Genomic DNA, 13,772 nt, shown 5'->3' on the forward strand with positions numbered 1-13,772 from the left:
TTCCACAAAAAGAGAACACGTCATTGACGTTTGCAGAATGAAAAAGCTCCATTGTTCTTGTTTGTTGTCTTTTAACAAGACTGAGCAAATGAAGTGACCCTCTGGAAGTACTTAAAGCACTGAGTGCGCGGGGTGTTTCATTAGTGCAGGCTGGTACGATGTGTGGTTTTTAGCCCTGATGTGGAGTCACATCACATGACATTCAGTACAAATCTTAATCTGCACCAGAGTCAAACGTTCGTTAGGTTTCTCTGCTCTTCCTGCACAGCCGGTCAGATGGTTGTTTTTAGATCTTTGAGATAAAAAATCGCACAAAGTTCAGCGAGCAGAAAAGCAGCAACTGAAGCAGAAGAAGGAGAGAGTAAAAGGCAGGAGAAGGAACGAGGAGTCGAGGAATGAGAGAGAAGAAAGGAGCGAGGAGGAGTGAGATAATCGGGTTTATTAGAGAGCAAGTCGCAGCACGAGACCACACACACCAACACACACGCAGCCCGACCGGCTCGTGTAAACATCCCGCCAGCGTTGTCATGGTAATTTCCGTGTCCTCGTCATGCACTCTTATCGCAGATGCACTGTTTACAGCGTGTGTGTTCCTTCCTTTGTATGTTTGTGAGGACCAGAGTGCAGCAGCGCGGGGACATTTCTGCTGGTCCGAGGATCCAGACCCCAGTCCTCGCAAACACAGGACTCTGTGTGTGTGTGTGTGTGTGTGTGTATGTGCAGTTTACAGAGTCTATATGGATGTAAACCAAACACACACATGCTGAGGCTTTAATTGGCTCAGGCTGCGATGCTGATTAGAAACGCGTGTGCATAAACTTTATTCGTCCTCTGCGGTCGAGACTTGGAGCTCATAACTTCGGCAGCTTCAGAAAAACGAGTTAATGTGGCGGCTTGTAGAAAATCAACAAAAAGAAGACGAACCTGCAGGCTCGGCGATCTCGTGTCACATCACCGCAGGTTTCTGCGGCGTTTGCTATCACCTGACTGCGCATCCAGCACTTAAGATCCGAGGCCGTATCCCTGATCACATAGCATGACATCACAGCCCCGCGGTGTCAGAGGGAGCGGCGAGGCATTCAGGTGCTGCAGTAGATCAGATACATGAACCCGTGGACATCCTGAAGGGAGGAAAGACGAGAGCATACCAGAGGGGAGTGTCACTAAAACTGCTACACAACCTGAACCCTAAAATTATGTCAGCGGCAAAACCTGCTGTTCCTCTAACATCCCTGCACACCACCAGGCTAAAAATGTCCAACTGCAGTAAAAGTACTTGGACTTTGGCAAAGCCTGTGAACATCTGACATGCCGTCAAATAAAAACACTGCAGATGCTCTTTAGACTCACACAGAGAAACAGAGTCAGGCTTGTATATTTATAACAGACTAAACATAATAATACAACATGAGCACATGTGTATATGAAGCGTATATGAGCTGAAGCGTTTTCTGATCAGTGTTTGCTTAGGTGGTGGAGTTCCACAGGGCTCTGTCATCCATCCCTTTTGTTTTTAAAGCCACTACATGTTTATCACTTTATAAGTCAGTTTGGTTTTATATCTCATAACTCAGGCTTACATTTTGCAGCATTTGAAGTGTCGGGGCTTCCATGACTTACAGGCGGGTGTAGCTGCTAGCTTGTCTGCTAGGCTTCACCTTAGCTGGTACCTGAGCTGGACCTCTGGACTGTTTGTGTGCTCTTGGAGTCTTTTAGAGCATTTCTAATGCAGTTCTTTGACCAATGATATGGCTGCTGTGTGGTTAATGGTGAGATTGTAGGATTTTAGTTGCTTGTTACTGAGCACGAAGTCTGTGGATGCAGCTCGATAGCCAGTCAAGCTAGCTGATAGCATAGCACTTGAACCTCTCGTGCTCTAACTGCACTAACATGGCAGCCACACTACTAATGTTGAGACTCAACTCTGTCTCTTGGTTTTTTGTGGTTTCCTAGGATTTATTAGTACAATAGCAGACCCAAAAGTAGAAGCACCGTAAGTGTTTCTACTGCTTTCCTAAGTTTAGAAGTTTATCGGAGCTCCCCGTGAAGAAATAAGAGGCCCGTGTGTGCGTGAGGAGACGCTGACCTTCTTCTCCTGAGCATATCACACTGGCAGAGGTCACATTTTCATCATGTTTTCCACTCTTGGCGTTGGAGCGTCTGCTGCAGCAGATTAATCATCACACAGTGAGCTCTCGACTCGGCGCTCGCTGCTCATCTGTGTCCGTGAGCTTCGTACAGGCGCCCTGAGACACCCGGGGAGAATTACAGACGGCTTCATTCCTCAGCTGCTGCCAAGCAGAACGATGGAAGGGCCGCTTTCCCTTTCTCCACGCTGTAATCACACACACACACACACACACACACACACACACACACACACACACACACACAGTCAGGCGCTCCAACTGTTTAAATCTGCCTGTCGGTTAATTAAAACGAGAAGTGACTGAAGCTATTAGAGCAAATGAATGACGAGACTGTGTGTGTGTGTGTGTGTGTGTGTGTGTGTGTGTGTGTGTGTGTGTGTGTGTGAGAAACGCAGGCAGGTCAGTGTGTTTTTTCACACCACTACAGATTATTAATCTGGTTAAAGAGAGCTGATGAAGTGTAACTGACGTGGACTCACAGACTCACAAACACACACACACTCTCTCCAGAGCTGTATTTGTGTGTGTGTGTTTTGTCTGCCTGTTTTGTGAGGACCATGGTTAGATCTAGACCTTATAAGGACATCAGACCTACAAGTGTCCGTTTGAAGGTTCAGATCACAGACTGTAAGAACAGTTTTTCACTTTGAAGCCTGAACTTTGGATGATTTATTCATCCTTCAGTCTGCAGGTCGACGATCCTTTAGAAAAACAATATTTAAGATTGTATGGACGATTCTTTCTTCTTTCTTTGTCTTAAAGCTGTGCGATCAGAGGTTTTAATAGTTAGTGTGGACCGTCCCCCACACCTCTAAAGCTAACACTCATTTTACCTCGTACGCCACTTTAATCGTAAATGGTCCAGTGCAGCTTTAATCCTGGAAATACAAGTATAATATGTGTTTTTCCCCATGATAGAGAAATTCTGCTGTAGTAAATGACAGAAACCTAAAGTGTAAGAAATGAGTGTGTCAGCAGTTCTGTAGCTCATTACTGTCATTATAAAACTGAAAGGTCTTTTACTTAATTTACTGTGGACCCATTGCATTAAAAAAAATAAAAATATTTCTTTCTGATCTCTTTTAGGGCTGTTCGATATAACGATATATCCGATGACATTCACATTACGCTATCGTTTGTTTCGTGGTGTCGCAAATGTGCATTTTTTGTATATTTTTTTCATCGTTTTATATGAAAAAAATACAAAACAACATCTTGTTTTTATTTGTATTTATTTCTTAGGGTTCTCTCTTTCTCTCATATTTAATATAAACACACTGCGGCCGGCAAGCGACTGTTTTTATGCGTTGACGGTAAAACCATCGCGTGGCTCCTGCGTCTGCTTGTTTATTTTCCACATAAACCTTTTCACAATAAAGCTCAAGATCCTGTTGAAATTTGTCTGCTAGGCTTCATCTTAGCTGGTACCTGAACTGGACCCCTGGACTGTTTGTGGGCTCTTGGAGGCTTATAAACATTTCTAATGCAGCTATCTGACCAATGATATGGCTGCAGTGTGGTTAATGCTGAAATTATAGGATTTTATTTGCTTGTTGCTGAGCACTTTGGCCTAAGAGGCTGTTGAAATTTAAAAAAATAAACTGAATCAAGTGAAAGAGTACACAGAGTGTTTACAGATGAAAAGCAAAAACCAGCCAGAGATTCACAGAATTTACAGAAAATGTAAACGATGTGTGATATATATCGTTGCCGGGACGATAAATGTCTTATATCGGGATATGAGCTTTTGGTCGTATCGCACAGGCCTAATTTCTTTGTTGGTCTGTTACTTGATTACTTTGCTGTAGTGTTATTAGCAGAGACAGGGAGAACTTTATTAGTTACACAAAGTGTGAAACGTGAAAATACAGTTAAAGGTCTAAACTTTAATCTCGTGCAGGCCAGATTGGAGCTTTACAAGGCCCGTTTCTGGCCCCTGGGCCTTATGTTTGACAGCCCTGGTCTACACAAGATGCAACCTTTTTTTTTAACCGTATGCCCTTTGTAAATAAGAATATTATAGTCTGGATGAAGCCAAGTCAAAACAAAGTTATTATATTTTTTTCGGCACAGCGTTCCTACACGACTGACAAATGTCCTCCGTATTTTGAATAAAGTAACTGTGAGAACTAATCTTTTAAAAAAGCAAATCTGTAATAATAACAAAGGCCAGTTTCCATAATATTGGATTTTATAAGCCTAAACACTCCAGCCTAACAAAAGTCATCGTGTGGGATTTATGTTATTTTGAAAGCATTCATCCATCACAGCCAATAGCTGCAAGCGACACAGACACTAAACAGGAAGTGAGCCACATAAAAATGTAAAAAATGTCAGTCGGGCCTCAAATGTTTCCACGCGCCTCCGCCCGCCTCACTAAGCCGTCACGATGATTTTATTGATGTATTTGTATTATTTTGAAGGCACCTGGATGTCACGGTCAGCAGAAATGAACAAAGGTGCGTATTAAACAAGCGCTGCTAAAGAGGAAGTGAGATCACATCTCAGAAAACGCCCCCATCAGTGCTTCCAGCTGTGCTCGTGACACGCTAAATTTAAGCTTGCAGCAGAGCGGTGCGCTGATTTATGCAGAACTACAGCACCAAGACGTTTACGTTGTTTGGATGTAGGCAGTAACATCAAAGCCTGAGCTGAGGCCTGTCATATTAAAGGTGGGGGAACACCACCCTCCCGTGTAAATGAGTCCTGCAGCAGTGAAACCAGCACGCTTAGATTTATCGCTCTCTTTCTGCGGCTCTGAGCTCTGACTGAAAACAGAAATCCTCAGAAAACAGCAGCATTAATGTTGTATTTGTATGGGACTACTTTCTGCAGAGGACTGATATGAACGTATGGTGGTTGTGGAGGTCTAAGAGGCTTAGGAAGAGGGGAAAAGTGTGAGAAACGTCTGCATTTTTCACCGTGTGTGTCAGGGTTAAGCCTCCTGAGCCTCTCTCCTCCAACGCTGATTACACACCATCACTCACGGCAGATATTACACATGTGCAGGCATGCTTCGAATGTGTGTGTTTGTCGGGGTGTAGCCTGGTCTTCTTCACCTGTCCTCCTTCCTACACAGAGACACGCAGAGGGAGAAAGAAGCCCTTGTGTTGTATGACCGTCTGTGTTTTTACTTTCCCTGATTGAAGCCGCTGAAAGACCTCCTGTGGGTCGTCTGGCTGAACCTGCTGACTTCCAGTGAAAAATCAGAGCTCATATCAGAGCGCCGCCTTCAGCTGATCTGGTTCTGTTGCTCCGTCTGAGGCCTCCGTGAGTTTCTCTGTCTGCCGGAGTCACCGAGCGGTTCTGATGGTTTCAGGGGTTTGTTGAGCTTCCAGTGGTTGTGGACGCGAGTGCACAAGTTCACGCGGTTTTCCAAACGCTTTTTCAAAAGCTTTCAGAGACACCTAGGTGTTTTCAAAAGAGGTCGTAAAAGACGTGATTTTTAAAAAAGACTTTAAGGAGCTCTGGACACGTGGGATGTTTTCAAAGGGGCATTTTAGTAAAATTGAAGAGTTTTTGCATTAAATACAAGTGTGTTGGAGGCATCTGAGTGGCTGAGAGGCTTTGAGACACCTTGACTGATGATTTGAAGGCTTCAGGCTGACTTTTAGGAGGTTTTAAGCTTTATAAGGTGGGAAGAAGCTGTTTTACAGGTGGTTTGAAGAGCATTTAGGAGAACTTTGGAGGAATTTCTAGGGAATTTAGGGGCCTTTTTAGAGGTTTTGAAAAACTTATAGGAGGCTGCTGGGACCATTGAGTCTGAAAAGATTCCCAAGTGGCATCACTGCTGTTTGAGGAACTTGTTGATAACCTCGAGGGGTTTTACAGATAACTTTAATGCAGTTTCAAAACATTATATTTTATTTTTAAGAGGAATCGAGGGACCTTTAACACATCTAGGCTTCAAAGAACCATCAGGAGGTTGTTGTGTTCTTACATTACCAGTTTGTTGTGGTCATTTGGGCGACTGTTAAGAGGCTTTTTGAGATCTTTAGAAGGTTGTGGGGGTCCATTGGGAGTCTCATGACTTGAAGGTATGTTGAGGACCTTAGGAGGGTCTTTTAAAAGGTTTTAAGCAAACTTTTAAGAGGTTTTAAATAACATTTGCAGCTGTTTTAAGAGGTTTGGAAACACTTCTAGGAGGCTGCTGGGATCTTTAAAACGGTCCAAGAAGTCTCGAAAGGTCCCAAGTGACGTCAGTGCTGCTTGAGGACGTTGCTGACAAACTCAAGGAGGGTGTTTGAGGAATGTTTTAAGGGGCACAAGCAAGCATGTCGTTGGAGCATTTGAGGGGAGTGTGGTGACTTGCCTGTAGAGGACTACGTCGAGGTTTTAAAGGAGTGCTCAGTAGGTTTGCTGAAGACCTGCAGTGGGATGAACTTTGGGTGATTTTTAGAGGATGTTTTATTTGCCCAGGACTTGCTGACTGTTGCTGTCTGTGTTTCAGATGTGCTGATGAACACCAAGCTGGCCACATCTGACCTAAGATGGACGAGCTACCCTGCTGATGACTCGCAGGTACACATCAAAGCTAATCTGTTAGCTTATAGCTAACACTCTGCATTGCTTTGAATGAAAAGCTCACCTATGATCCGTCTCTGTCCTCAGTGGGAGGAAGCGAGCTCGAGGGACGATCAGCAAAACACTGTGCGGACCTATGAGATCTGCACCATCACTAGCACTTCTTCCTATTGGCTGAGGACGCGCTGGATCCCTCTGAAGGCGGCGACCACGGTCTACGTGGAGATCTGGTTGGTGGAAATCACAGGTCGTTTGATGTTGATTAACGCGGAGAAACGAATATAAGCTCTGAACGTGTCGACGCAGGTTTTCCATGATGGAGTGTTCCAGTCTGAGGCAGCCGTGTAAAGAGACCTTCAACCTGTACTACTACCCGTCAGAGGCTGACGACGCCACGCTCACCAGCCCGGCCTGGATGGAGAACCCTTACATCAAAGTGGCGACAGTCGCCGCCGACCACCTGATGCTGCGTGACGCCAGGGGCCGCCCTAATGTCAAGGTGCTGCGGCTGGAAGGACTGCGTAAGGCGGGGCTTTACCTGGCCTTCCAAAGCCAGAGCGCCTGCATGGCGTTGCTCTCTGTGCGTGTGTTCTACAGGAAGTGCCCGCCCCTGCGCCGCGCCTTCGCCTCTTTTCCTGAAACCGTCCCCCACTCGCTGGTGGAACAGGTAACCATAGCAACAGTGGAGTCTAGCGTTCTTGTACATAACAAGCTCACCTTTGAGTTTAAAAATAAAAGCACTGTAACTGAAGCTTTTGTGTCTACGAGCTTTTATTTTGACATTCTGCTGCAGGCTCAGGGTGTGTGCGTGGAGAATGCCGTGACGCCGCCTGGCGAGCAGTCACAACCTCCCAGCATGCTTTGTGGTGAAGACGGGGAGTGGGTAGGACAGCCGACGTCCAGCTGCGCCTGTCGTCCTGGATACGAAGCAGGAGAGACCGACGTACGCTGCAGAGGTGAGAGTGCAGTCCATAAAACAAAAGACCTCCTGTTAGTTTTCAAAGTAAAAGCGTCATCACTGAGATGGAACGAATGAATCCGGCACATTCGAAGGCCCGAGCCGAGACCTCGGGTTCACCGTCACGACTTGAACTCACTAACAGCTCCGACCATCATTTGTTTTACAAAGTAAAAGCTTCTCCTGTGCGCCGCTTCATTATCAGCACTTAAAATTCTTCGTGGTCAGAACTGCGAGTCCGAGTAAACAGAGAGGAGAAGCTGGAGGCGATTAGAGGGAGAGAGAGCGACGTGTTGACAGTGTGAGAGCGAGCAGAGCAGGGGCCCCAAAGTAAAGCAGGATAAAACTCAGCAGTAATCAGATTACTCTCAGTGTTACAGCTTTACTCAGTAAACACTTTAAATCTGAGGGAAATGGAAACATAAGAAAGTGTTTCTCTTCCCCACCATGAGCTCAGATCACAACGTTTGTTTACATATAACCAGATTATAACCAGATTACAGTCGTTGTCTTACGGCGTGTAAGAGGATTCCTGAAACGTATCAGTAAACAAGGATTACTGTTTCTGTAATCAGCACAGGCATCAGAGGAAGCCGTCACTTCCACAATAAGACCGCAATTGTTTGACAATAGACATCACACTGCTGCCAAACATTACATTTTGTAATGTTTTTATTTATGATTGTTATTAAAGTTATAATGAGAAGCAAACTGATCTTAAGATTAAAAAGAGTCAAAGATTTATAGACAAACAATCTGAAATAAAAAAGCTTTAATTGTTTATATTTTGGTATAACTGTACCTGACTGTCTGACTGTGATACAATATTATTATTATTATTAGTAATATTAGTCCTACAAATCTTATTAAAGTCAAAATAGTCACAATACAGAAGTTAAATCACTTAAATTACAAAAGGTTTTGAAGAAAAAAGTAAAATGGTGTTGATGGAGTTTACAATAAAGTTTGTTTAATATTGTAACAAAACAGACAAATCTGTTGTGTATTAGTACATTAATTGTTTCAGCAAATCAGCAGTTTTATTAAAACTTGCAACATGTTGAAAAATAACTGTCAACAGTTACAAATAAATGAATGTCTCAGTTCATCAAGGTGATTACAAACAGCTGTTGTGTTTTTATACGAAATTCAACTGAATTTCTAAAACTAAATTGTATTTATTAACAAAATTAGTAGAAAGTGAGTTTTTAAAAGTGTAAACGTAATATTTTTATGAAAAACATCCAAAAAATGAAAATGTATTATTTAAAGAAACTTCTGTTTTAAAGTTATAACGAGTCAAATGTTAAAGTCCTTTAATTAAGAAACATGTAGATTTAATTTAATGTTATAAAAACATTTGTTGCGTTTGAACTGAATATAATGAAAATAAGATGTGAGATTTTAGAGAAAAAGAGTTGAAAATATGTAGGAAACTTTGACCGAGATTAAAGAAAAGAAATGATCATTTCTCTGATTCTATCCTGAAAGTCAATGTTTAAAACGGTTTGTTAAAAAACAGGCACACTTAGGACACTGTTAACAGTAACTATAGTAACTATTGTTAAGTAAATGACAGGAAGCGGTGTGGGTCACAGTAGAGGAGTGGCTGTGTCAACAAGCGTTCAGCTTCTTACAGTGAGTTTATAATCCACTTTTCACACACAGTCACAAACTGCTGCGCAGTGACTAAAATCACAGTCTGTGCAAACGAAATATGGTTCATGCTGTTATTCATGAAGCTTCACACCAGCTGAAAAACAGAGAAGCACGTGATTATTTGTCATTAAGATGTTCCTTTATTTACTTTTCAAACGTAGCTGAAAATTCTGTTACTTTTAGGTTTAAAGTTGAAAGTTTTAGGAGATTTCTAAAATAGTTGTGTTACACTTTGATAAATTGTTGTTAAAGTATTCGGGGAGTCTCGCGCCGTGCCGGCTCCTTCACGCCGCTCAGGCGTCCTTTCAGAATAAGACTGGCGGTGTGGGGGATGGTGGAGGCCTGAAGGAGAAAGTTATTATTGAGCTGTCGTTGAAGTCGTGTGCAGCTGTTTACTTTAATGAGTAAGTGAGAGGGGTTGTGGGTAAACTGCAGGAGCAGCTGCTGCGGTGTTTCTCTGGAGGAAACGCGCTGTAATCGGAGTCCGTCCTGCCTCCGCGCTCGCCGCACGTTTCCGTCCTGTTTCCACGCTTCCTCTCCTCTCCGCCATCGCCGCGGGATGAAAGCAGAGCGAGGTCAACGCGGGCCGCAGACGGCTTGGTTGTCCAAGTTTCCTGTTATTCTGTGTGAGGTCAAAGGTCAGCTGACTGCGAGCGGGAAGCGCTGCAGCGGCGACAGCAGAAGCAGCGACGTCCTCTGCTTGTCTCTGCTTCTGAGGGAGGGGGAGGGGCAAGAGCCAGGCTGAGTGAAGAGGTCAGAGGTTAACTAGCGCTGCTTAAGCAGAGTGTGTGCATGTGTGTGTGCTTACTCCCGTGCTTGGCAGGGGAGGCCAGTGATGACATCATGGCAGCACTTTCCACATCCTGTTGAAGCCAAGGTCACTTCCTGTCTCTTATTGTCTGTGAGTCTGCACTCCTCCCTTCATCCCTTCATCCCTCTGCGGTGTTCCTGATCCCAGCTCTGAGCATTACTCACATTCCAGGCCAGAAACCCACAGAGCCAAGCCTCTCTGCTTTCACTCTCTGCTCTTTTTAACATAATCATGTGTTCATTCTTTAATATTTCCTATAAATGAACCATTTTTAGTTTCCAACCATTTTTAAACCTCAGTGACAGAAATCGACCTCTACGTCACAAACATGTTTCATTTCTAATAAAAGGCTCCAGATGTTCATAAACATCTGTTTGCTGGAGTGTGCATGAGCAGGAGAGGCGGGTGTGTTTCTTTGGGACTGTTTGATCTCTTTCGGGGACGACCACTGACGGGTTTGAGCTGTTTCTGGACACACTGAGCTGCTTTTACTGCTTCGAGGTTCACTGTCATGTTTGAGTGGAACATTTGCTTTAGTTGGGACTCGCTGGCACGCCTGATACCTTCATTGTTGGTTTTAGTCCCATTGTTCTGAAGCCTCGTCTTTTTAGAGCCTGAGGCCAGGAGGCAGCAGCCTGTGTGAGCTCTGACTAACAATACAACAGCTCAAATCTTCTCTGACTGACTCAAACTGGTTGTGTTCAGACAACAGGTCACATTCAATGTTTTTACGGTTTGTAGAACTAATTATTACTAAAAGCTCTTTATAAATGCAACTGCAAAGCAGTGTGACTACATTTTATTGCTTCAAAATAATGTTCGTATAATATTCGCGTTTTGGCTGCTGTCACGTTCAAATAAAATTCTGGAATTTCACACAAAAATGGAGCCCAGCTGTCTTTTAGTCCAATTAACCTCACAGCAGTTTATTATTGGTCAGATAATTGTATTAGAAATGCTCCAAAAGGCTCCAACGGCACAAATACAATCCAGAGGTCCAGTTCAGGCTGCCTGCCATAGAACCCACATCGCTAATAATTTAAACTTTAATCCTTTTTTAAGCCTAACCAGTTTAAACAGGTGCGGTACAAAAATAGTAGACCCCCCCATAGATGAAGCAATAAACATCCAGTGCATTTACAAGCAGAATTAAATGAAACCTAATTAAAAAGTAGAGGACCAATAACAGAGCCCTGTGGAACCCCACCACCTGTGAGAAAACACTCTGATGTCAGCTCTGGTTTCTGTAACGCACATTTATCTGAGCTTTTTACTGCATTCAGAAAACAGTTGTTTGGATGTAAAACGCTTCAGGTCATACCTTCAGAGGCTTATTATACACGTGTAATCATGTTCTTTTTACTTAAACACCCTGCTGTTCTCTGCACTCTATGATTATACCTGGTCTATTGTTGATATAGGCCTGACTCATTAAACCACAACACGTCGCTCTGTGTGTAACTGAATCTTGTTATTTTTTATATCAGGTTGTAAACATGCTGTAGAGTTGAAATTTTAACATGGAAGTCTATGAGCACTGGCACGCTGCTGGAGCCCCTAGTGGACAATAGAGGAAGTGCGGTTTTTGTAGCGCTTCTGGAGATCTGATGTGTGTGCACATGTGGGTTCAGGCTAATGGTGAAGGTGGACAATCCCATATGTGTGTGTGTTTTTAGAGGTGAATGCTAATTCTAAGCCTTTGTCTCCAGCCTGTCCGTCCGGTCATTTTAAAGCCGAGTCAGGACCTGTTGGCTGCAGCTCCTGTCCAGCCAATAGCAACACAAGAATCCCAGGCTCCGCCTACTGCCCGTGTCACTCTGGTTTCTATCGAGCCGACTCGGACCCGCCGCACAGTGCCTGCACACGTAAGTCCCTCTGCTTTTCATTTAATTTTCTTTATTATTGTAATTTCTGACAACACTGAAACCTCTTGTCCTACATTTCCCATCATGCAGCTGGAGAGTGTCTTTCACTAGGACCTCGCCTCTAGTCTCCACAGACTGACGTGATGTAATTTGTTATTAAATAATCTGGAGACCACTTTAAACTCTGTGTAAACTCTGGACCACAAACACACACACACACACGCACGCACGCACGCATGCACGCACACACACACACACACACACACACACACAGGGCTCTTTGCCAACAAGCCTCCACGCCTCTTTAAGTACCCCGACCCACCCCTTTAACTACATCCCCTCAGGCAACAGCAATTAGGCAAATTAATAGGCTCATTACCTCTTTGTGCTTGTGTCCGTGTGTGTGTAATGTCGAGGTCTTACAGGTAACGACTGCACACACACACACAGGTCTCAGGTTACTCTGATGTTTGTGTGGAGGCAGGAAGTTCTTATCTCTCAGCTCCTCCATCAGTCTGCAGACAAAGAAGAAAAACTCATTACGCAGGAATGAAAACAGGCCGCCTGACTCTCAGGTATCAGCCTGCCTGAGAGTTGCTGCTCAGGGAAAAAAACGTAGATGATGTTGAGCGTCTGACAGGTGATACTCAGCAGGCACTGACCTGTGACCTTTGACCTCCGCAGAGCCTCCCTCGGCTCCTCGCTCCCCGGTGAGTCAGCTCAATGACACCATGGTGACTTTGGAGTGGAGCGAGCCACTGGACCGCGGAGGACGACATGACCTGACCTACAGAGTCCTGTGCTCCACCTGCGGGCCCGCCACTGCCACCAAGGTACGCCACCGCCATCTCTGTCACCATTAGCACCAGTCTGAGCTGTCAGATCTGACCCCGCCCCTTTTCTTCTTTCTCCTCTTCAGGTCACTTCCTGCTTCCCATGTGGCGACAGCGTTCTTTACCGGCCGGCGCAGAACGGCCTGACCCAGCGGCGTGTCGTCGTCTGGGGGCTCCGCCCACAAACAAAGTACATCTTCACCATCCAGTCGCTAAATGGCGTGTCTGCACTCAGCCACTCAGAGCCAGCCTCCAGCAAGCTCAACATCACCACCAGTAGAGATGGTACAGATACACACTACATTACCCAGAATTCTTTCGTGCACACAAACGTAATGATCAGTGAATGATGGTCTGTGTTTCTGTAGTTCCTCCTCCAGTATCTGGTCTGAGGAGGGTGGAGGCCTCAGAGAGCAGTCTATCTTTAGAGTGGAGCGTCCCAGTTGTGCACAACCAGTACAAGATCCTGGACTACGAGCTGCGCTACAGCCCTGAGGTATACACACATGCGTGCATCACTAGGACCTCTATGCTAAGTTAACCCTGAAGTAGGGCTGCTCAATTAATCGAATTTTAATCACGATTACGATCTGGGCTTTCAACGATCATTAAAAATGACTGAGCCGATTATTAGCCCCTCCCTCGTGCTTTACTCTTGCGCTGCTCCGTGTGGCAAATCGAGCGCACCTCTCTGCATTTCGAACACGCGTCACAACAATTAAGAGGACCCGAGGGAAGCTCGGAAAGCTAAGCAGAAGTTATTTGGAGAGGAGAGAGACTGCTGTTGGTTGAAAAGAGAGGTAAAAAAAAACAAACTTCAGTGGTGTGGAAACATTATGGGTTCACGGAGTCAGACGTGGATCAAGTAGACATAGTGTGTAAACTTTGCTACAGTGTTGTAGCTGCACCACAGAGCAACACTGCAAAGTTCACTAAACACAGATGTTTACATTTTTCATTTATTTCTTATAT

At 44.6% G+C, this 13,772-nt stretch overlaps 1 protein-coding gene across 1 annotated transcript in view; it reads left to right on the forward strand.

Annotated features, from left to right (window-relative positions):
• ephb4b (eph receptor B4b) overlaps positions 1 to 13,772 on the forward strand; it is a 35,985-nt gene that overhangs the window by 10,878 nt on the left and 11,335 nt on the right. The window contains exons 2-9 of the mRNA XM_026158276.2: positions 6,601 to 6,671; positions 6,762 to 6,904; positions 6,981 to 7,341; positions 7,468 to 7,630; positions 11,812 to 11,967; positions 12,652 to 12,800; positions 12,887 to 13,085; positions 13,169 to 13,296. Coding sequence (XP_026014061.2) covers positions 6,601 to 6,671; positions 6,762 to 6,904; positions 6,981 to 7,341; positions 7,468 to 7,630; positions 11,812 to 11,967; positions 12,652 to 12,800; positions 12,887 to 13,085; positions 13,169 to 13,296 — 1,370 coding nt within the window. The remainder of the gene's footprint in view (positions 1 to 6,600; positions 6,672 to 6,761; positions 6,905 to 6,980; positions 7,342 to 7,467; positions 7,631 to 11,811; positions 11,968 to 12,651; positions 12,801 to 12,886; positions 13,086 to 13,168; positions 13,297 to 13,772) is intronic.

The sequence above is a fragment of the Astatotilapia calliptera genome, chromosome 3 (genome assembly GCF_964374335.1).
Source record: "Astatotilapia calliptera chromosome 3, fAstCal68.1, whole genome shotgun sequence".
Lineage (NCBI taxonomy): Eukaryota > Metazoa > Chordata > Actinopteri > Cichliformes > Cichlidae > Astatotilapia > Astatotilapia calliptera.